The sequence below is a fragment of the Acanthochromis polyacanthus genome, chromosome 4 (assembly GCF_021347895.1).
Source record: "Acanthochromis polyacanthus isolate Apoly-LR-REF ecotype Palm Island chromosome 4, KAUST_Apoly_ChrSc, whole genome shotgun sequence".
Classification (NCBI taxonomy): Eukaryota; Metazoa; Chordata; class Actinopteri; family Pomacentridae; genus Acanthochromis; species Acanthochromis polyacanthus.
Window position 1 is genome coordinate 16,676,122 of NC_067116.1, and position 23,098 is coordinate 16,699,219.

Here is a 23,098-nt window from a genome sequence, read left to right on the forward strand (position 1 = left end):
TCAGGGTGTAATGTTATCCCAATGGAACGATTAAAGTATTTCAAGTAAATCTATTAGAATGTTTTTATATGCAAAGTTAAGCAAGAGACAAAAATAAGAATTATTCTGTAGTGAAAGGATACTTTAATAAACTGTGTTTTGTTGTATCCGAATGGAAAACTTGACCTGATGGTGGTGCTAGAAACATCCAAATCTAATACCAGTGTAGAGAGTAGTCAGAAAAGTACAGCCCTCAGGCAAACAGGGCAATTTAAGCTAACTTTACAGTTTGTGATTCATTATGTTACATTCACAGGAACTAACCTAAACATGTAGAAGACTTGTATTTGGAATGCTGGATTCAGTAAAGATAAGATGGTGTCTAAATATGTGCCTAGTGTAAGGAGCACAGACCAGGCAGACAGGCCAAAGCAAATATAATGCAATATATAACAGAATATTATATGGCATGTGCTTAAATACTAAATTAGAAACAAGATTGGCTTTAACTCAAAAGCTTAAAACTAGACTGAATTTGATGACAAAGGCCAAAAAACACAATTGAAAGCTCTGAAGAAAATTGTACTATTTTTGTCCTGCTTTACTGAAGTCATTAAACAAACAACCAGTAAATATTATGAAAGTGAAGACCAGCAAAAATAAAACCTTTAGTCTGAACACTTAATTATAAAAAACATTGTGTATTAAAGTCTTGTACTGTTTCCTACTGGATTCACCCATTCAGAATACACAATTTTCCACTGGCAATAGCACAAGAAGAAACAGACAATATTGCATTATTAGCTAAAAACTATTTCAGATTGCAAAACTACTGTATAAATATGCTAAATGAAACATAATTATGACAATTTTGATGAAGTGATGTAAGAAAAATGCAATGTTAAATTAGGTAGATAAAGTCAGCATTTAGTAAAGAAGTGAATTTTATTGCTCATCAGATGAAGCTGTAGTTTTCATTCAGGTTGGCCTGGTCCTTCAGCACCTTCTCTGCCATGCTCAAGGGCTCAGGTAATCTGTCGGATTTCAACTTGGCACTCAGTGGCCTGGGTACTGTTTCAGATTTTGATGTGACAGTCGGGGGCCTGGGGACTGCTGGGGATTTAAACACAACCCTCTTCTTGATGCCATCACCAGGGGCTGGTGTGAGAAGACAGATAGACAAAGTATTTACAAGCTCTGTTCATCCAGAAGGTGAAACCATTTTAGCATTTACATCATCTATTGTTATCTTAAGCATGATTTTATTTGTCAGTACCCAAATGCAGATTTACAACACTATAACAAAGTCACATATGGTCATTTCATTAAAGGTTTGCTTCGCGGTGCTTTTGGTCTAAGCTTTGGTGCTTGTTGGGTAAGATTTCAGGGCTGGTGCTGTTTGGGTTTGCTGGATTGTAACTGTTGGAAAGAGACACCCTGATTCCCACCTGACACCCGGATACACTCCTCCTTGTGTCCTTGATTCCAGGCTTTAAGTTTGCAGGTCCTGGAGCAGTAGAAGACCTTGTTGCAGCGGCTACATGCAGTCAGCTTCACAGACACAGAGAGGCCACAGTGATAGCAGAACGCAAACTTTGGTTTCCTAAGGAAAGATATGCAAACAGAGAGATGAAAATAGATGAACGAAAGTTAGATTTAGACAAAGTACGGCTTTAAATGACAGAAAGTAGAAAAAAGAAAACACACAGGCATTTTACATAAATGTGTACAATGTATACCTGAGATCTTCTGCTTTCTCTTGTAAGCCTTCTCGGCTGGGGAGCTCTCCTGGTCTACTGGTACCTGCTACATTCATGCAGTGCGCATACACACACACACAAAATTATTGATAGCCATACACAAAGACACTAATAAAGCAAACACTCTTTGTTTTTCCTTCTAAAAACATCAATCCATTTCACTGACTATTCAGTGTGAGGAGTTCTTCTCTCTCCCTCTGGCCAGCAGCCCGCCTCAGCAAATCTCCCATCTTGCTCAGCAGCTGGCGTCGTGCTTTTAATATTTCCCTCTCCCGCATGTTCAGAACATGGAAAGGAGTTTTGGCAATACGCAAGTCCTACATAATAACATATAACACGCAGACAGCTGCTCAGGTGAATTATGCAGCAGCTAAGTAAGTCAGCAAATTGGATTAGACTGGCCCTGGCCAAAATGTGTAACAGTCAACAGAGCATTTACAGTTGGTTGTGTTACCTGGTTGAACGAGTAGTGTGCATAGTCGACGGCAGTTCCAACAGCATCACCCACCGTAACTGGCATCAAGATGTCTGCACCAGCCGTAGCTAACATTTCCAACTATATAAAGAAGAGACACAAGATTTAACTTAACATAGCAACTGCTTTAGTCAAGAAGATACAAGCACAAAAACTTTTCCAATGTTCATCTTGTCTTGAATACATACAGTAATAGGTACCAAGTTAAATAAAAGCTGAGCTAGGCAGTACATTTTTGGCACAATTCCGCAAATTCTCTAATCACCTTTCAACCTATTGTAATTCAAGTGGTCTGAGAGGAAACTAGACTTTCACCTCCTCTTAGCTCAATTTTCAGGGTTTGTTCTGTTACTACAGCAGCATGGACCAGCAGAGTGTTTGGGTTAGCTGGTGATGAGTGGCTGTGTTGAATATTGCTAATAGTTTAGCTGTTTGCTAACCAGTGGCAAACATTTACAGTGGCTGTGACTAATTCAGTTTCATGCTCATGTTACCTGCTCGCCAACATGACGCACAAGTATATGCTTATGCTTTAGTTTAGAGGTTTCTAATCTTAGTTTGATCTTCACAAAAACATACACAGAAAGTTCAGAAATACGTAACAAATTCTGTATGAAAAGTCAGTAGTTAAATAAATTGACTATATGCTTCAAGTACTTTTTTTAGGTGGTTAGCGGTGAAAACTTTTACTCTGCAGCATGCCTTGAGGATGTTAAGCATTAGTTTGGCAAACATTCATCACATATAAAACTGTGAGTATGTGTGTCTTTTTACCAGTTGAATTCTGTTGCCACATAAGTAGTAGTTGATGTTGGCGAGGGCACATAGAGCACTGCCCACCCGGCAGCCCAGGGGTATGCTGGGATCTGCACCTCCCTTCAGCAGCTCCTCCACCGCCTGAGCAAAGAAAAGGAGCAGGTCTGGGGATAAGTGAGGTTTGTTGTGCATGTGTGAATCTGTGTGTGTGGAGGAGCTGTACCAGCTCATTTCCACTTGCTATAGCCAGGGAGAGAGGCGAGTGTCCACTCCACAGGAGGTCTGTGCTGGCGCTGTGAGAGACTAAGAGGGCCACCACTTTACTGGCATTCTAGAAAAAAAAACATAAGTCATTTAAATGGATCAGAATCTTATTGTCAGGAAAAAAGTATTGCCTTTTGCAAACATTGTGCAAGTCAAAAGTCAAGCAAAGATTTCCTTTAGCAGTAAGGAAAATAGACATTTTTTTCTGAAAAAATGAAATCCACACCACTGTTCAAAGTCAAATGACAGAATCCATCCCATGCATTCTTTTAGCATCGTGTTTCATATGAATGATGGCGTGCATGGGAGTGACTGTGTGTACAGTATTCACAGACCAGGTAGTCACTGTCTCTCTGACAGGCCACATGTAAGGCAGTTCGACCTCCTTCTTTGAGATGTGGGCTCTCACTGGAGCTTAGAGGTTCCTCAGTTTTCATACATATCTGTAAAAAAGAAAAAAAACTTTTTTACTGATTGAAATATCATCAACACATTTACTACTAAGGATTCTAATAAAATTTACTGCATGAAAAAGCACATACCCTATCTGGCTCATAGATCTCGTCCTGGTCACATGCCCGGGTGTCTGGGTCAGGGACAGTGTGCAGCAGCAGCTCTGTGATTCTTGGACCTTCTGGACCTGGCAGTGCTGCAGCTACATGCAGGGGATACAGGCCTTTCTTCTACAGAAAGAAAGAGGTATTAAGAGATACAATGTAAATGTCAGTACGTTTCTCTTTGATGGGACATGTTAAAACAGAAATTCTTACCTCTGGTGGGAGGGGAATGTCAGTGCGAGCTCCACACAGCAGCAGCCTCCTCACAGCCTCGGTGTCAGCAGCCATGATGGCTAAAAAGAGGACGAGCAGGGGGACCCTGGCTGCGTTGGGATCAGCACCACGTTCCAATAGCAGCTTCAAGGTGTTTAAACGAACACGGTGTCTGATCACATGAACACATCAAATGTTCACAAACGCAGAAGAGAACAAACAGCATATGAAAAGAAGAGACAGAGAAACAGGACTGACTCAATTTTCATGGCAGCCATTTTGCGTACAGTCCCCTGTGTGTCAGAACACTGAGGAAACCCTGTACGGCTCAGCGCTTCTGCTGAGCGCTGCATCACTCCCTCTGTGACTTGGATGTTATAGCTGCTGAGTGAACAAGCAGAATCAAAGCTCTGTTTGAGGGCCAGATCTGTGTCTTTGCCCTGCAGCAGACAGATAAAGCAACTTATCAAACCATGTACGAGGTGTGATCTCCGTACATTCACTCTATATAGTATGAACACTTCAACCTACCTTAGCTCCAGTTTCTTTCCACTTCACACTCCCCAGTGTGATGTGACCGTCCAGGACCTCAATGGAACGCTCCACATCAGGCACATTCCCACTCCCTCTCTTCTCTGCATCCTCCACATCTTCCTTCAGCTTCGCTTGCTCCTCTTTTCTTGATTCAGTTTCCCTGCTCTCAACAAGCTCAACATCTTTCTCTTTAGCTTCCCCATTTCTAAATTCTAACATACCTTTTACCTCACGTTTTCCATCTTCCCATGTTTGATCACAACTGCCTTCTTTCTCATCCTCACCAGTGCTGCTTTCTTCTCCTCTTTCTGTCTCCTCACAGTCTTTATCCCTTCCATCCCTGTCCTTTCTCTCCTCATCCTGTAAGTGTTCAGTTTCTGCAGTCGTTTCATTCAGGCCAAGCCAGCGCTCAGTGATGAGCTCACTGTCACTGGACACTTCACTGCTGTGAGACGAGATGTGTTCTGAGAGTTTTTCTGATGTCCTGAAAAAAAGGGTGCATAAAGAACTTAAATTGGCTTGTTTGAGAGACACGCTTCATAACTGTCAAAGGGTGATGACAAAGTTGTAGGAAGTGACAAATCTATGAACAAGACCATTATCAGAGATTCTGCTTTACCATGTCTCAGATCTTGATAGTGGAAGATATCCACTGTGCAAAAGAGGACATTCATAATATACAGTTTATACTAAATGATATGTGAGGGAGGTGTTATTGGATTAATTCCTACTGGTCAGAGAGTTGGCTTGGGTTCCTCAAGGCTGTTTCAGTAGTTTGAGGTCTGTTGCTGTGTATAGTTGTGTCTGCAGTGAAGTCAACTTGGCTGATCTGGAGACTGTTCGCACATGAAGATTGAGATTCCACAACCTGAGGACACATTACAGTGCAAGCTGTTGAAATATTCGTTGGAAAAAAAAGATCTGTGGATGACTAGTTCATGGTAGCACCTTGGATATCTCAGCACAGTTTGGTAAGAAATTACATTTTTGGTTAGACTAAAAAATGTCATTGTGACTTGTGTTGAATAAGTGACTGTTTGAACACAATTTAATGACAACCAATGTGATAGTTGTTGATATATTTCACTCTTGGCCATAATGATGGACCAACAAATAGACATTGATCTAATACAAACATTCTACAAACAATATTAGGCATAGTCTTACTGGAGTTTTGGCAGATGGGTCAATCAAAGAGGTGTTCAGAGACTTAAAAGGGTAGTAGAGAACGTGACACACAGCCAACGCAGACATGCCTTCACAGGTCAACATGTCAATATCAGCACCCATATCCAGCAACAGGTGTATCACATCATTATGGCAGTTTACCTGAGAGGTGAAGAAACAGAACATACATGGAAAAGTCAGAGATCAAGTTTAAAAACTAAAACTACAGAAACTTTTATTTCACAGTATCTGTGAACTGCAATTGTTCACTGTTTGACAATTTATACTTCTGAACGGTTTCACTGTTAATCAATAACAAAGCAAAAATGAGCATACTGCTGAATCAACAAAGAATCAAACAAAATGAATCATGTTACTGTGGCAGCGATCAGTGCAGTGTGTTTTTGTGAGTCTGCTACATCAGGGTGGACCAAACCAGTCCGGAGGATCTGTGACACAGCCTGCAGTTCTCCTCGGGAGGCGTGTTGAATCAGAAGTTCTGAATGGACTTCCAAAGGCCCTTTAGGACCAAAATTCTCCCTGTTCATAGAGAGAATGGCTGCCACATCCCAGCCCACATTTACAGCCTGCAGTCTGAGAGACAAACACACAAACATGCACCCCTATCATAGTCATACAAGTTGTGTAGGTATTTCTTCTGGTTCTTCATACATTGTATTTTGAGCCAACACTTTTTCAACATATGTCTGACCTGTGTTTGTGGGTGTGAGCCTGCATGCGGGCCTGTAAGGGCAGAGTGGAGAGTGGGTCCCTCTCATAGCCTTGGTATGGATGAGCATCCGGCTGCCACAGCTCACCAAAAAAGTGTTGGTCCAACTCTCTTCTTCGGCCAGGGGGAAGCGGCAAGTGGTCACCATCTGTTGAGTAAGTCTCCATGCCGGGGGGAAGGATAGCATTCTCATCTGCCAACAGACCTCTGTGTGCTTTCACCTGAGGATGAAGGAATTAACTGATCTGTAGTGAGTTAAGTCACAAAGCTCATATAGTTCATTATAGCGGTAATTTACCTTAGAGTCTGTTCTGGGTTTTGTCTGTAGGTCACTGGAGTGAAAATGTGGCTGGTTAGGAGAAGAGAGGGGTAAACAAATTTAGACATATTGAGGGACATCAAGCTCATTTATCAAACCTTCTTGTGTAAACCCAAATATTTTAAAGGTGTGATAAATTGTGTTTTTCTTTCAAGAGACTTGGCTGAAGATGGGAGTTGCAGATGGGAGTTTTTGTGGCAACTATCCGAGGTTTTTATTTGCAAACAAGAAAATTATCATTTCTCTGGTAGTTTTTAAAAGAAATAAACATGCCTTTTCAGGTGTTGTCACAATGTGTTCTAAAAACCTGGGGGATTGGAATCTATTGCAGCAGAACCCATGGACATGACGTCACTCTATCACAGGGCCACATAGAGAGACAAACAACCAAGCACATTCACATTCACACCTACAGACAATTTACAATCACCTCAGCATTTCTTTAGACCGTGTCAGGAAGCCGGAGCACCTGCTGCCACCCCTACCTGCTGTCCAGCAAGTGATAACAATTTGAGCAGATTACTTTTATTATAACTATCTCTTTTTCCTTTTGATGCTTGCCCAATCTTTCAGACTGAAATGTTGCCTTTGAAGAGAATGTTTTAATGTTGAATTGCATTGCTTATTTGAAGAATAAAAGTGTGCCTGTCCCTTTCTGGTCTGTAGTTACATTTAGTTTAAAAAACTTTAGTTGGATGTGCACACACTTGAGTCCTCCCTATTTCAAAGTGAACATACAGTGTCAACAAAAACAAAGATGTCTAAATTTTTCTCAAATGCTCAGCATGTACCTGGGTCAGAGAATCTGCAGTGACAGATGAGTCCATGTACGCAGCATATTCAGGGAAGTTCTTCAGGCTAAAGCCCTCTTCTGTAGGGGTGCAGAACCTCAACAAGCACTCCCTGAGCCACAGACCCACATCCTGTCGCCCATCTGGATAACTGACCACACCTGGGCCAAACCTGTGGTCAGTGTGGTACAGACCCTGAGAGGAGAATAAAGGTGTACTGCTGTTAACTGTTGTTTATAAGTAAAAAAGTATCTACAGATCTGTCCTCAATGCATTTAGCTAACCTGAAAGGTGGCTCCATCGGGAAACACTTGCTGTCCGTATCCTTCCTTTCTGTTGAGGTAGAACTTGCCAATGAACTTGTGGCCTGTTGGCCAGCAGTACAGTCCAGCTCCATGTTTGTAGTCTTTATAGAAGGAGCCCTCATAGTACTCATAGTACACAATGGAAGAGACAGAGAATTCAAAGCAACTAACTTTAACTTCATTAAAACTGACAGGACTAAAAATGTTTTTATGCAAGAACTTTGTGTCATTCACACAAAGAATGTCACAGTTGCGCTAAGCTAAACTAGATAAATGCTACTGAGACATATTGACTGTTTATCATGTTTATGATTATTTCTCATTACCTCTCCGTTAATCCAGGTGTACCTTCCTTTACCGTGTTTGAGGCCGTTTACAAATTCTCCCTCATATTTGGAGCCGTCGGGCCACTCCTGGACACCGAGTCCTTGTCGTCTCTCTTCACCGGCTGAAGCGCCTCCATGTCCGTGTCTTTGGCTCTCTGTCCCCGGCTCAGGACCTCTTCGCCCCGCAGCTACCACGACACCTTCGCAGGTCGTCGACAGCATTTTATCCGGGGCGTATCCTCCCTAGAGATAATTCACCTGTGTCCATTTAACCACAGCAACAGACAGTGTAGAGTTACATTAACTAATAGTTTTCGTTAGAGAACAGAAGTTCAGCTGTCTGAGGTCAGATTTGAGTTTTAACTTTCCTGTAAGCAGTGGTCGTCATGACAACAGCAGAGTCTGTGCGGGTGGGGCGGATGATTTCTCACGCATGCGTAAACGAAAGACAACTAAAAATCTGGGGAAATAGGTAAATATCCTTTAAATTGAACAACTTTCTCGGTGTCAATAAGATTAATCATCCAAAAGTAATGTCATGGATTTATTAGAAATGTATTGATAGGTTGATTAATGGAAGGTTAAATTATTTGAATACCTTTTTATTGATGGATAGGCGTATTTGACACGTCACGGGATAGTTTGATTGCATTCAGTGTAGATACAGGGTCTTAAATTTAATATTTACAGTTAGGGAAATTCATTTAATATATAATACTGTAGATTCTGATCTTATTATTTAGATAAATTTGTGTAATATCTGTTATTGTAGACGAGGGACTCTGGTCATACATGTAAAGTGTGATTGGAGCATGTTCAGGGCAGTTACACAGCAGAGGTCAGCATGGAGATACGAAGACGGTCCGGGCATCGAACAACGACTGACGACGGTTCTTATAGGACGCCAGGACCTGATTAGCTGGCCTCCACCTGCACATGATCTGCTGATGACAGATGACACACACCTGGACTCCTCATCAGCACAGTACACCGCACCGCACTGCTATGTTTGGTTGCAGCCTCTGTTGTGGAAGTACTATTAGGTGGTGACTGTTTTTTTCCTTCTTTATTTCCCTTTTAATATTTCCTCCCTTAAATGATTTAAATGTCTGGGAAGAAAATAATCTAATCTGAAGTCCACATAAATTAGAGTGGCCAAATACTAAGTAACATACACTACTGTTCAAAAGTTTAGGGTCACCCATAGAGAATGTCATGTTTTCCATGAAAATGCACACTTTTATTTGTGTACTGCCACAATTGTACAAGGGTTTTCTAATCATCAGTTAGCCTTTCAACATTATTAGCTAACACATTGTAGCATTAGAACACAGGAGTGCTGGTTGCTGGAAATGTTCCTCTGTACCCCTATGGAGATATTCCATTAAAAATAAGCCGTTTCCAGCTAGAATAGTAATTGTTTTTGCTCCCATTTTTTATGAGATGAACTCAAAGATCTAAAACTTTTTCCACACACACAATGTCACCATTTCTCTCAAATATTGTTCACAAATCTGTCTAAATCTGTGATAGTGAGCACTTCTCCTTTGCTGAGATAATCCATCCCACCTCACAGGTGTGCCATATCAAGATGCTGATTAGACACCATGATTAGTGCACAGGTGTGCCTTAGACTGCCCACAATAAAAGGCCACTCTGAAAGGTGCAGTTTTATCACACAGCACAATGCCACAGATGTGGCAAGATTTGAGGGAGTGTGCAATTGGCATGCTGACAGCAGGAATGTCAACCAGAGCTGTTGCTCGTGTATTGAATGTTCATTTCTCTACCATAAGTCTTGCATTTATATTTTTGTTGTGTGTGTGTGTGTGTGTATATATATATATATATATATGTGTGTGTGTGTGTGTGTGCTCCACATTTATTTATCTATAGAGTAAAATCAAAAATACTGCTACAGTCAATTTGAAGGGCACTGTACATGTATCTAAACCTAAACTGCATATTATTTTATTGCTACAACTAGTCACAAATAGAAATTTAATGTGATTCTGATTTAAAACCTACTATAAGAGAGCTGCATTGTCTTCTAGTTTAATTACATCTATGATCTCTGATATGTTCTTCCAGCAAACATGATACCCTCACTAGAAATCAGATCATGATTTGCGTCCTGCCCTTGGCTCTACTTGACATGCAAACTAAACACAAAGTAAATTTCTTTGCTGGATTTAATTGCAACTAATTCCTCCATTTGTAAAACTATAAAGATCTTCTATTTTTCAACACATAACCAGTAAGCAATGTCATCTTCCTGAAGTTAAAGTCTTTCATTCGTTGCTTTTGTTGCTGAGTTACATCATAAATTAAAAACATATCTTTATTCATTTTATATAAGTTCAACCTACTGTACAGTGTTTGCTCCATTAGCCTAGTGCACAAAGTATTTAGCCTTTTGAAAACACAGGAAGCATGCGCTCTTCTCCGCATTATGTATAGGCCCAAGTATATGACTAACCGCTAAAGTGCCATTTAAGTGAGGCATAATGCCAGAGGGAAAAGTAGGCCAGATATTATCTATGACACAGAAACCTCATGATATCCTCCCTTAACATCCACTTACAGGCTGTTCAGCATGTACAAGTGTGGCACGGTAATGGGACAATGGCTGCTCCTGTAGAATCATCTGCTGAACACATGGTGTATAAAAGGAACTGGTTTGCCTGTTGATGAATATTGAGTCACTGTTTTGATAGCCCTAGGTGATGAAGTGCTTTCACCACCTTACTGCAAGCCAATTATCCAAAGCAGACATGACACAAATAACCTTTGTGGTATACACATTTAGGTTTACCTTTATTGTGCAGGCCTTTATGTAAATTTCTTATATTCCAATGATGGTATTGGCACTTTAGAACCACCTAAGATTGCAATGAAGGAAACATTACTGACAAAAAGGTTTGAACCACTTCATCCATTTATTAGTCAGTTGTTCAATTCAAGAAAAACGCAAATATGTTAAAAACACTCTTCAAATTACATTATGTGATTACAAAGAGAAGTGACTGAAAAAGTCAAAATAGCATAGCAGGGAGTCAGTGCTTAAGTACAGTATATACATCAGCTTTGTGCTACTTTCCACCACCGTTCTGCCTCCAAAAGTTTCTCAGAAGCCGTTCAATATGTAACAAAAGCAAACACACGTGGGCAGGTTAGACATCTTTTTACATGAAATCCTCTCAGTAGGATGAGGTCAATAGACTTTTAATATGAACAGTGTCATCATATGTCAATGCTGAGCACATCATAGGCAGGCCATAGTGCTGTCAGGAGAAAATCTGCTACGTAAAAAGACCAAGTTAAAAGAATGTGTGTCCTCATGCCTACAAATAAATGTGCATTAGGCTTAAAAAGACAAACAGATGAGTACAATGTAAATTCCCTTCAGTATTCCATCAGGAAGTTGAGTTGAGTGCACTGTGCTGAGCGATATGAGATGTCGGAAAACGGGGGAAGTTTAGGGAGGTGTTACGTAGAGGGAAAAACCTCTCAGGCGTTGCTCCTTTCATCTATGGTAAAGATTTCCGTCGGGCCTTTGCTCAGGACCTTGATGTCATCCAAGAGACTGGTGGGAGTCAAAATGTGTGAAGACCCTGGAAACACAGGATTAAAAAAAAAATGAAATCCCAAATTAGATTGAAAATTCTTGTAAATTTCTGACTGGCTCCAGCAGGGGGAGTAAAACAGCCGCAAACAAAATTTTAACCGCGTCCTTCCAGCCAAACCACAGTTTATCATTAGCATCACAGCTTTCATTAAAATAACTGAATGCCAAAGACTCTTTGCAAACTAACAGTATTTTCATAGTGTAACTGCCTGACTGCAACCTGTTAAGAGAAACAAAACAAAGTCAAAGTGTAGTCTTGTGTTATTGCTCACCTATGATGACCTCGCAGGACTTCACTGCCTGGGTGACCTCGTAGGCAGAGCGCATCTCAGAGTAAGTGATTCCTCCAATAACAAAGATGATGAGACGTGAGCCAGTCCGGCGTTCGTCCTGAGCGCTGGCTTTGTGCTTCTGGCGGGCACTGTGGAGCAGAGGAGGGGCATCAGAAACTCAGACAACACTGAACGTGTACAGCAGGAGCAGCTGGGGGAATAAACTGCAAAATCATCATGCTGTCAAGAAAGACAGGGAGACTGAGATGAAACTGGCTGTAGTTACAAACATAATCACTAGAGGGCGCCAACTTATCACCTTCTTACTGTCTCTACAAGCAAATTGGGATGGTGCATGAATAAAACATGTCTTTGGAATAGTGATCCTCCATTTTCGTCAGATGAAAATGAAAAAATACAACTGCCTATCACTTTTAAGTAGCTATGAGTATAAATAAACAAAGCAATTTTAAAGTCCCTCTTATCAATATTTGTGGTACACAACATCTCGACACAGGGCTTTTTTTAAAAAAACAAAACACACAATACTAAAGCTTTTCAGATTACGGTGGTAATGGGATACTCACAATAATGTCTGTCTAAAGCAACTGAATTTATTGTTATATCCTGAAACTAAATAACCCAGTCCAGGCATGACCACTCACCTGACAGCCCCAGAGCCATTCCAGGCAGCAGGACACTCCGACTGGTGTGGCCACTCTCTGGTTTCCAGTTTGTTCTCCACAGCATCCTGGAAAGAACAGATTTTGAATTCATCTGTCATCAGTCTTATAAAGAGCCAATCTCTGTGGCAACCCAGTAACATTTATATTATATTATGCTGGCGTTCACTTCCTATTCATGCACATAAATCTAGAACCTCGAAGGAATGTGTTTTTGGAGTTCAAGCTCAGTGCTCACATAACCGTTATGAGAGTGTTGGCACCAAATATCTCTGCGTGGTCATGGACATGCCAACACAAACTTGACCTTTCACTTTAATGATGTAAAAGCAGGAAGTTTGTGAATCTATTAAAGACAGCAGAAGATCACTCAATGCACTGACTTCAAGTGGAAGTCATTAATGGTGAAGAGAGTTAATTAGCAGAGAATGAAATAAGAGTTTGTTGAGCACGGGCCAGACTCCAAAAGAAGGACGATACTTGAACTGTGGGAACATCACACAACTGCACGACTATCTCTGCTGCCAACTACAACATGTAGCCAGGGAGGGTAAAACAGAGAAACAATCTGCTGTCGAGCACTTCCTAATCTCAGAAACTTGAAACTTTAAGTTGTACAGTAGCTCTCAACAAGCTTACTGCTTATCTACTTTGTAACTTTTTATGGACACATATACCCTAAGACAGAAGGAGCAGATTGATCTCAACATATTTCAACCTGATTTTTTGCTGCTTCACAAAAAAACTTCCTGTATTCTCCTGCTAGATAAAGCTTTTAACATCACTTCACAGGAAACTAGGTTGTCATGTGGCGAAACGTGAAGCGAACACTGAGAAATGATTTCAGGTAATAACAGGAAGTGAAAGTGAAAAGAAGATACAAAACTACTTGTGGTACAGTTCAGCCAGAGCTCGAGCTCTTCATTCATTTACCAAGAAAAGCACAGAAAGAACTGAAAATTAGAAAGCCAGTGAGTTTGGGGAAGAATAACAGCTCAACTCTTCCTCTCAGTTCCACATACATTTCTAAGAACTGGTATCAGCAGCAGAGTTTCATGAACCGGTATATTGTTACTTTTTCTTTATTTTACAGCTCATTTAACTTACCACACTCAAAAGAAACAGCCACCAGCAAACTTAATAAGACAAAGCGAGAAGGTAAATGAGAGGGTTGCATATTCAACACGTCTTTGACAAGACAGCACACCTCAGTGACATCCTACCTCAGTTTAAACACAAAGCATCATCTCACCTTACTGTAAACACCTCTTATGTGGAACACATTTAACATGCAACAAACACATTTGAATTTCAGGATGTTGAGGAGGAAACAGAGAGATCGTCCTTTGGGATCAACATACATGTGGTGCCCTATTGTGCCTTACAGATGCAAACATGCTGCCGTTTACAAATGGATAAAGAGGTGCAAAACCACACAAACATATACACTGCTCAAAAAAATTAAAGGAACACTTTGAAAATACATAATATTTCAATACGGGGAAAAACAAACTGGATCTTAGCATTGATATGGACTGGATAATGTGTTAGGAATGAAAAGATGCCACATTGTTTGATGGGAATGAAATTTATCAACCCCCCAGGAGGGCTAAATTCAAGACACCCCAAAATCAAAGTGAAAACCTGATGTGGCAGGCTGGTCCATCTTGTTGAAATTCCTTGGCAGCAACTCAAAATGGTATTCAGTAGTTTGTATGACCTCCATGTGCTTGTATGCATGACTGACGATGTCGGGACAAGCTCTGAATGAGACGACAGATGGTGTCCTGGGGTATCTCCTCCCAGAACTGGACCAGGGCATCACTGAGCTCCTGGACAGTCTGAGGAGCAACCTGATGGTGTCGGATGGAACAAAACATAATGTTCCAAAGGTTTTCTATTGGATTCAGGTCAGGTGAGCATGGGGGACAGCTAATGGTATCAGTTCCTTCATCCTCCAGGAACTGCATGAGTTCTCTTACCACATAAGACTGGGCATTGTGCACCAGAAGGAATCCAGGACCACTGCACCAATGTAGGGTCTGACAATGGGTCAAAGGATTTCATCCTGATACCTAATGGCAGTCAGAATGTCATTGTCCAGCCTGTAGAGGTCTGTGCGTCCCTCCATGGATATGCCTCCCCACACCATCACTGACCCACCATCAAACCAGTCACACTGAACAATGTTACAGGCAGCATAACGTTCTCCACGGCTTCTCCAGACCCTTTCATGCCTGTCACATGCGCTCAGGGTGAACCTGCTCTCATCTGTGAAAAGCACAGGGCACCAGTGGTGGACTTGCAAATTCCTGTGTTTGCAGCCGAGCTCCACGGTGCCAGTCAGCGAGCACAGCGGGCACTAGAGGATGCTGGGCCCTCAGACCACTCTCATTACATCTCTTTCTGATTGTTTGATCAGAGACATTCACACCAGTGGTCTGCTGGAGGTCATTTTGTAGAGCTATTGCAGTGCTCATCCTGGTCCTCCTTGCACAAAGGAGCAGATACCTGTCCTGCTGATCGGTTGAGGACCTTCGACAGCCCTGTCCAGCTCTCCCAGACTAACTGCCTGTCTCCTGGAATCTCCTTCATGCGCTTGAGAATGTGCTGGGAGACACAGCAAACCTTCTGGCAATGGCACACATTGATGTGCCATCCTGGAGGAGTTGGACTGTCTGTGGAACCTCTGTAGGGTCCAGGTATCACCTCATGCTACCAGAAGTGACACTTACCCTAGCCAAATGCAAAACTAGTGAAAAACAGTCAGAAAAAATTAGGAAGGAAAAAATGTCAGTGGCCTTCACCTGTAAACTCATTCCTGTTTTGGGGGTTGTCTCATTGTTACCCCTCTAGTGCATCTGTTGTTAATTTTATGAACATCAAAGCAGCTGAAACTGACTAAAAAGCCCCTCAGTTACTTCCTTGACCAGATCAGTATCCCACATGTTTCACTGATTTGATGCAACACTTAGATTAAAAAGTGTTCCTTTAATTTTTTTGAGCAGTGTATGTGACACTGCCTATCAGATGACCTAAATCTGATAACGTGCCATTGTTCCGACTCCACATTTTTGTCGAGCATTTCTTGCACGAATACCATTCAGAGAACTGAGGTATCTCAGTGACCGAGATAGAGCTGAACGTTGAGACGGCATTACGTTTTCAAGACGTGCATGTAAAAAGGAGGAAGAATCAATATAAATGATATGTGACCATACAGAGGTAGTAGCTGCTAATAGAAGAAATTACATGGAGATCTGTTCTCACTGACCTCCATCACGTCTTTTATGACAGGAACCCATCTTGACAGGTTGTACTTCTCCTCCTGGGAGCGATCCCGTCGGGATGGTTTGCGATTGAAGATACTAGACTGGGTTCAAAAGTACAAGAAAGATAAGGAACAAGATCACACGCAGAATCCAAAAATGAAGCCCTCAGTGAACCTACCCAGCTACGATTTTATCTTTGGTAATTTTAAACTCTTGGTACACACATCAACAATGAACTGTAATCAAAAGCACTGAATCCATGAACAATCTACTCATCTTCTCCACATACCGACGTAATTATAGGGACGCCCAGTTCTTTCCAGTTCAGGATATACTCTCGTTGGTCCTCAATCTTCACATGCTGGATAAGTTTGCTCAAGTTCTCATCTGTTGTTCCTGTTTACACACACCAAACAAGCAAACAAAGAATTAAAATCTGATCACTGATCAGGACTGCAGCCTTTTGTTAACAGTAGCTGTTCATGAGGGCCTTAGTCTACAAATAAAATTTGCATTGTAGATCCATTTTATTGTCTTTCAGGACGAAATTTCTTTTAACTGGAAAATTAAATCCATATCATCTGCTAGGACCACCATGTTCACAAGTATGACAGGGTATGTTTGTAACTAAACACTGGAAAAAAACATTCTGGATTTTTATCCAGATTAAATCAACTAATGGGTTAGTCCATGAAATCTACAGTTACACAACATCATGTCCTCACTTCACAGCAAAAAACTACGAAAGGAATAAGCAGTGGTGTAGGGTTAAACAAACAGTGAAGAGAGCGGAGAATGTAGGGGAAGACTGGTTTACCATTGAGGCTGAAGATGTAGAGCAGCACCGCTCTGATCTTGTCGTGGGTACTGTAAGGGTGGAGCAGAACCGGCAGCAGAGTCCTCATGGGATCTTTCACCTTCTGCCCATCCACATCTGAACCTACTGCTAGGTCCTGCACACAAACATACGACATATTTTACATTTGGATACTGACAAGTATCGCTAACACAGTTCTGCTGAATCTCTGATCGGAAGATTAGAGGTTGAATCAGCTACAGAAAAGTATTCTGGAGTTCACAGGGAGACACTGACAAAATCCCCATCTTCAAACTTACAGCCTTTGAGGCGAGTTGCCCATGACTCACGGTGAAATTGCTGATGCATTTAAACGGCTTCTTTCCTCCGACTAAAACGTCCACAAACTAAGCATAGACAGCGTAGACAAGACATTTGCTTGATCATGTATCTATAAGTGACAGCATTTGGCTTGTCGCTGTTGTCATTTATTGCATATTTGTAACGTTGTTTGGATTTGTCACAAAATTTACAGATGTTCATGGATTTAATTTCTTTTTGCAGTCTGTTAAATGTAGAAGCAGTGTAATCACAAACAGCGAGTGATCAACAAACAGCAGGTTTTTAAGCTATAAATGAAACAAGTCTAAAGATTCCTCCTCCTTTCCCTCACATTCTAACACTACAGCTGTGACGTCCATTGAATCTATGAGGGTTTAGTTGGTAGGCAATAGGGTGGAGACTGGGATTGGACCAGCATCTCTCTCAAAGACCTGAGGTTTTTTATCTGGCAAGTGTTGTCCATACTCACTAACTTACCGCCTGACTACTGACTAAAGTTAGTAGTAAAAATGATGACCGGACCTGTTCAGCTTTACAGAGTTTCTCCACATTGTTTGAAAAGTGTTTCATGCAGTCCTCAGCCAACTGCAGATGAACAGCTTTCTAGAATTCAGACAGAAAGAAAAGTCAAGAGCAGATACCTAAGTGTTGTAATGAAGCATCCAATGATTTGGTTTAATGTGAAATGTGTATTCAATGAAATATATTTAGCAAAAAGACTATTTGGTTTCATTATTTTGCTTCTACAACTTAAGAAGGTCAACCCCACAAAACAACCAATAACAGGCTGTGAAGGCACCACACCCAACCACAACAAAATGATTGCCAAGCTCTATAACGGCTTGTAGAAAGCAAACTGTATCAGTGTTACATCTGCCCTAAAACTAGTGGCAAGGCACGACCCTTCCGGTAATTCAAGTTGCATCAGGTTTTACAGTTACACCTCCAAAAGCCATTGAAGCATACAGGGGCTTCATACCTCAGTCATCTGTTTACGGAATGAAGGCATCTTCTTCATCATTTGGGCCAAATTGCTAATTGTGATCTGGAAAAAAGGTGAAACGTTTGCTCAAAATATGCATTTCAGTACAAAATACACACTTCAAAAAGTCAGAGGCACATTAGCAGAAAGCACAGGACTTTACCTTTCCATCCGGCTGTTTCTTGCTCGCAGATATTTCTTTCACCATCTTGGGGATTTGTCTATTGCAAGGAAACAAACAGGTTAAGGAAGAGGTGAGGATATAGAAAATGGGAACTGCCATCCTTCGCGTGTTGCAGACTTACTCTGAGACCTCAGCGATGTGCTTGTGCCTGAGCTTAACCCAGAGCATGTCGTCCTCGTTCAGCAGGGCTTGCTTCTCTGCGCCGTCTTTGGACTTGTACCTGACCACAAGAAGACGGATATGTTTGCTATGCATGCATGACAATACGGCGAAGTAAGAAGAGTGTGTGTCGGTGAGAGTACAGAGAGACAGAGTAGAGAAAAGTAATATTACGTGTACGTGTCGCTCTGGATATCAACGAGGTCGTAGGCCATGGCCTGGTAGGTCAGTTCATGCAGGATTGGACTCACAGGGTCAAAACCTCTTTCCACTATCAGCAGCTGGGCCTGGGTCTTTCCCTGTGAATAAGGTGAAATACACACTACACTTTATATAAAAGCAATGGGTGCTGTTTTACAATGGCATTTGGCCTTTTCTTCTCATACCATCACACCATGTGCTCAGAATTTAGAACAAAAATACTGTATATTGAGATTCCTATCTACTCCCAGGGCTAAGACTTTGTTTATTCTGTCAACATGATTTGTTCAGCAGATGTCTCACCTTTTTCTTACCACTGTCATCCATCTCATAGTGTCTTGCCAACTTACTGTCAACCAGTTCTGCAAGAGTTTTGGCATTCTCCATGTTGCTGTCTCTAGTTTTGAAATAAAAGGAGGTATCACAGGTAAAGCAATACATATAGATGTCACACTCATATCAACATCAGTTAATCCAGCAGTTGAACCATATCAAACATCAAACTGGCTTTCATGGCGATTGCGGCAGGCATTTGGAGAAAGACTTTTATTATTAAGTCAAGCCTAGTTGACCACAGAAACAGCAGAGCTTAGAACGAGCCAATGAATAAAGTTTAGATAGCTGGAAACTAGTTTTATTTAAAAAAAAAAAAAACACACACACACACACACACAACTGTAACATAGTCACACAAAAAATTAATTTTTAACTAGTTTGTCCCTACTTAGTGTTGAACTGAGACTCAGTGCAAGAAAAGAATCTGGATTCGAAACTCTTTCATGCCGGATTTTTCTCAGTTTTTACGTGAACAGCTCAGTGTGACACTATAAATAAGCACAAGCAGGGTTCCCACTCTTTCCCCGAAATGATTTTCCAGGACTTTTCCAGGACATTTCCAGTCGGTACAGACACACGTTATCAGGTAGGAGGACGTAGGAGGTGAAGTGAGCGATGTCACCGTGACGTCACCATCATACGCAGGCGGACTTTTCGCAACAGAGACTTTATCTGTGTTGACCATAGACTGCATTCTATAGTGTTGACCGGCGTCATCGACTGAAAGTTTGATTTCAGACATGAAACGCTCAGCTGCACCCTCAACTGTTGTGGGAAGATGTAAGTTTATGCGGATGCCACCACACACCTCGGCAGTGAGGAGGATGAAATGATGTTTCAGTGAAAGTGCGGGTGTCGCAACACCCACACAACAGAATTCCTACTGTTGTTTTCATTCCCTTATTTTTATCAGACAATAAAACAACTGTGAACTACTGAGTGAAACGTGGCCCATACCTGTTAAGCCGCCGCCATGCCGATATCAGAGTTGTGTTTCATCTCGCAAGTTACAGCCAACTCAGGGGAATGCAAATTTGATTGGCTGATAGCATCACATGGGGCCGGCTCGAAGCAGAGAAGCGATATTTTACATATATTATGTGCCTCAGTGTTGCCCAGAAAATACGGTGACAACAGACATGCATGTGCATAACTTGTAACCCGTTTGCATTGACAGGGGGAGGATAAATATTTTTCCAGGACAAGTTAACCATTTCCAGGACATTTGACCTTTTTTTCTCATTTTCCATATGTTTTCCATGACTGGAAAATCGGTCAGTCATTTTCCAGGTTTTCCAGGATGCATGGGAACCCTGACAAGCCTAAAAATGTGTGCAATCTCCAGGTTTCAATTATATTACATCTCCCCCTCTCTACGTAGGCCGGTGAATCACTCCAGTGCATCCATTCAAACAACTACGGATGACAACCACTTTTCTTTTGTAACCTCACCCTAATTTCCCAGACACAGTGCGGTAACACATTCTAAACTCTTCTCATAAAAGGTGTCAGTCTGCTTGGGGGCAAAGGTGTGTTCTAAGCTTAGAAACTGAATCCTCTCTTACTTCTTGTATCTGACCCCTGGGTACTCGTCCAAAGTGGCACACAGAGTGACGAGTTGGTCAGCGAGTGTCACCAGCGTCTTCTTTTTCTTGTCCTGACAGTGGGGACTGTAGATGCTTTGGAAAGCCTCCGGATTATCACATGTGAACACCTTAAAAAAAAAAAAAAAATCAAGACGGCAGTGTAAAAAAAAAAAATCTTTCAGTAAACAACTTGTGTGTAATTTATAATCAAACATGTGCACATAAATCTTTTTACTGTCAAATCATTTCTTCAGAACTAATTCCCTGACTGTTACCTGTACATAAGAAATCTTAAAATAACTTAAAATCTTGAGATGTTTTTGGTTTTCAAAATACGGAGAGTAACCAGTTACTGTTCCTAAGTCGCGATCATAACACAGAGTTCGTTGCATCATTGTTTAAAACAGCCAACACCCATGAAAGATTCACATGACACTGAAACAAGTGAATTTTCCCCTCAGTTAACAAGTAGACACATAGTCTGGTTGGAAAAGAGGAAATGGAGCATTACAAAACAAGCTAAAACAGCACACTCTGCAAGCTGCATCCACTCACTTGTGCCTCTTGTGGCATGAAGGACATGTTTATTTCCTTACAGACACGTATGTACTTGGCACAGTACAGCTTCATGTCGTTGAACAGTTCATCGGGGCAGTCTGTGGAGCCAAAAAGCTTTCAGTGTCTCTTTGTTAGTTATTTTGCAATAGAAGAAGATTTCAGTATTGAGTTATAAGTTACTTACAGTCAGTGAAATAAACATAGGCTGCTTTGTATTTAGGTTTGGGCTTGAAGTCAGCTATGAAGGCCTCCACACACTATGAAAATAAAACACATTTAAGAAATCTCAGCAGAGTTTGGCTGAAAGAATTTGGGGGAAAAAACAAACACAAGAATATATTAAAAAAACAGAGATTAAAGTAAAAATAAAATATAATGTGATCATTGCAGGGGTTTTGGTGGTAAACCTTAGCAGTTGGTGTCATGAAGTAGATGGCCTTCATTTCTAGAACAGGTTCTCTGCTTTTGTACAGGTCCTCCACAACTAAAGAAAGAACACATGTATGGTAACAGTAGCTACAAACATCCTCATGCAGGCTTCAGTTAGCTCGATTTAATAATTTTATGACAAAAGTGTTTCACTGAAATAGAAAGCAAGCTTACTTGTTATTTTCTCTGACATCAGATCTGACATTTTGCAGCATGACGAGAGCAGCTTGGTGGTGAAGGGATCCAGAATCAAGATCTGGGGAGAAAACAAAGTGGCGATCGATTAATTATGTATCATATTGTAGGAAGGTTGTGTAGGACCACATAAAAATGAATCACACTGCCAACATGAGAAAATACAGTTCTGTACAGAGCATAAGTGGAATAAATCACATAAAACTTAATCTGTAATGTGGAGGTTCACTCAGTTAAGAGTCTTGAGGCATCAGGGATGGCCTTACCTTCCATACTTCAGATTTTCTGCAGTCTGTAATTATTGTGTCTTTTATTCCTGTAAGAAGCAAATAGCATGACAACATGAAGATTCTTACTAAAACCAAGAAAACTTACTCTTCATTACTACTCCATTTAAACTGCATCCTGGTCCTACTGTTGAAAAACTTGCTTTTTTTCATCAATAAAAGTAAAGATTCAAAGTTGAATGTTACTTTAACTGTATTAAGGCTGTACAATATATCATATCAGGGATTTCTGAGATATGTAAAGGGCAGGGACAATATTCACACTGCACTTCCTGCAAAGTGAAGTAAGGCAAAATAAGTCAAACACATCATGTGGAAACTTTTGGTTTGCTGCTTCATAAAAAAAGAAAACTCACATAGTTCTTATTTTCCATGACCAAACAACAAGGGTAGCCTTTACTTCAATTTGAGAGTTCTTTAGTTAATTTTTTCCAATGCGCAAAGTTCACTGGCACGATGGCTCCACAAGTGCACAGCACAATAAATAAGAAACAGGAAAAACACATAAAAAGAAGATTTGGTTGCACAAAGAAATGTGTTAAATGTATGGAAATATTTCAGCTACCAAAAGCATGATGTTAACCAATACCAGTTACTCTGTCTGTTTGGCCATTTAAATTAGCACCACAAAGTTCTATATGATTAGTGCAATGCAGATCTGAATGCCATTCAAAGCTAAAAGTGTAAGTTTAATCCAATATCATACTTCATCAGGTTTCGACTATTCAAGCTGTCTTGGTTCTAGCATTGAAGCACATATTCTGGACAGGAATTCAAGTGATTGCAACATCAACAATCTATTATTTAGCTGTTAAAGACACTGATCAAACAAAAGTACATGTATTTAGCTGGTAACAGCTCAAAGTGTGTAATTCCTTGCAGTTGTGGTTCATATGATTCTTGGGTTTTTGTCTAAAACAAACTACTGTATATAATGAGGAGAGAGATGACTAATGACTTCAAAGCAGTTTTTAACGATGGAAGTAAATTATAAAGAGTTGCATGTCATAGC

General features: G+C 40.9%; 2 protein-coding genes across 4 annotated transcripts in view; both read right to left on the reverse strand.

Annotated features, from left to right (window-relative positions):
* Positions 1 to 905: 905 nt before the first annotated feature.
* On the reverse strand, positions 906 to 8,579 carry ankmy1 (ankyrin repeat and MYND domain containing 1). Of its 3 annotated transcripts, XM_051947640.1 has the most exons (20): positions 8,177 to 8,579; positions 7,830 to 7,976; positions 7,546 to 7,740; positions 6,734 to 6,784; positions 6,418 to 6,656; positions 6,083 to 6,299; positions 5,706 to 5,867; positions 5,270 to 5,406; positions 4,536 to 5,022; positions 4,263 to 4,444; positions 4,005 to 4,176; positions 3,777 to 3,917; positions 3,570 to 3,677; positions 3,194 to 3,301; positions 2,989 to 3,111; positions 2,194 to 2,295; positions 1,906 to 2,056; positions 1,719 to 1,785; positions 1,428 to 1,582; positions 906 to 1,137 (listed from the first exon to the last, which is right to left on the reverse strand). In XM_051947640.1, exons 1-20 carry the CDS (start codon positions 8,396 to 8,398, stop codon positions 935 to 937), a joined length of 3,369 nt encoding a protein of 1,122 aa, XP_051803600.1. In that variant the 5' UTR covers positions 8,399 to 8,579; the 3' UTR covers positions 906 to 934. The 3 variants fall into 3 exon arrangements, 2 of the variants coding, with proteins under 2 accessions (XP_051803600.1, XP_022043059.2); XR_007941499.1 differs by lacking the exon at positions 1,906 to 2,056; XM_022187367.2 differs by lacking the exon at positions 6,734 to 6,784.
* A 2,517-nt stretch (positions 8,580 to 11,096) lies between these two features.
* Positions 11,097 to 23,098, reverse strand: part of stxbp3 (syntaxin binding protein 3) — a 13,070-nt gene continuing 1,068 nt past the window's right edge. The window contains exons 2-19 of the mRNA XM_022206742.2: positions 22,066 to 22,115; positions 21,779 to 21,860; positions 21,583 to 21,659; positions 21,360 to 21,432; positions 21,173 to 21,273; positions 20,597 to 20,745; positions 18,999 to 19,092; positions 18,669 to 18,793; positions 18,457 to 18,555; positions 18,315 to 18,372; positions 18,149 to 18,214; positions 17,692 to 17,772; positions 16,849 to 16,984; positions 16,321 to 16,427; positions 16,034 to 16,132; positions 12,742 to 12,827; positions 12,077 to 12,225; positions 11,097 to 11,790 (exon numbers count right to left, since the gene is read on the reverse strand). Of these exons, the coding sequence (XP_022062434.1) occupies positions 11,687 to 11,790; positions 12,077 to 12,225; positions 12,742 to 12,827; positions 16,034 to 16,132; positions 16,321 to 16,427; positions 16,849 to 16,984; positions 17,692 to 17,772; positions 18,149 to 18,214; positions 18,315 to 18,372; positions 18,457 to 18,555; positions 18,669 to 18,793; positions 18,999 to 19,092; positions 20,597 to 20,745; positions 21,173 to 21,273; positions 21,360 to 21,432; positions 21,583 to 21,659; positions 21,779 to 21,860; positions 22,066 to 22,115 (1,736 nt within the window). The 3' untranslated portion in view covers positions 11,097 to 11,686. The remainder of the gene's footprint in view (positions 11,791 to 12,076; positions 12,226 to 12,741; positions 12,828 to 16,033; positions 16,133 to 16,320; positions 16,428 to 16,848; positions 16,985 to 17,691; positions 17,773 to 18,148; positions 18,215 to 18,314; positions 18,373 to 18,456; positions 18,556 to 18,668; positions 18,794 to 18,998; positions 19,093 to 20,596; positions 20,746 to 21,172; positions 21,274 to 21,359; positions 21,433 to 21,582; positions 21,660 to 21,778; positions 21,861 to 22,065; positions 22,116 to 23,098) is intronic.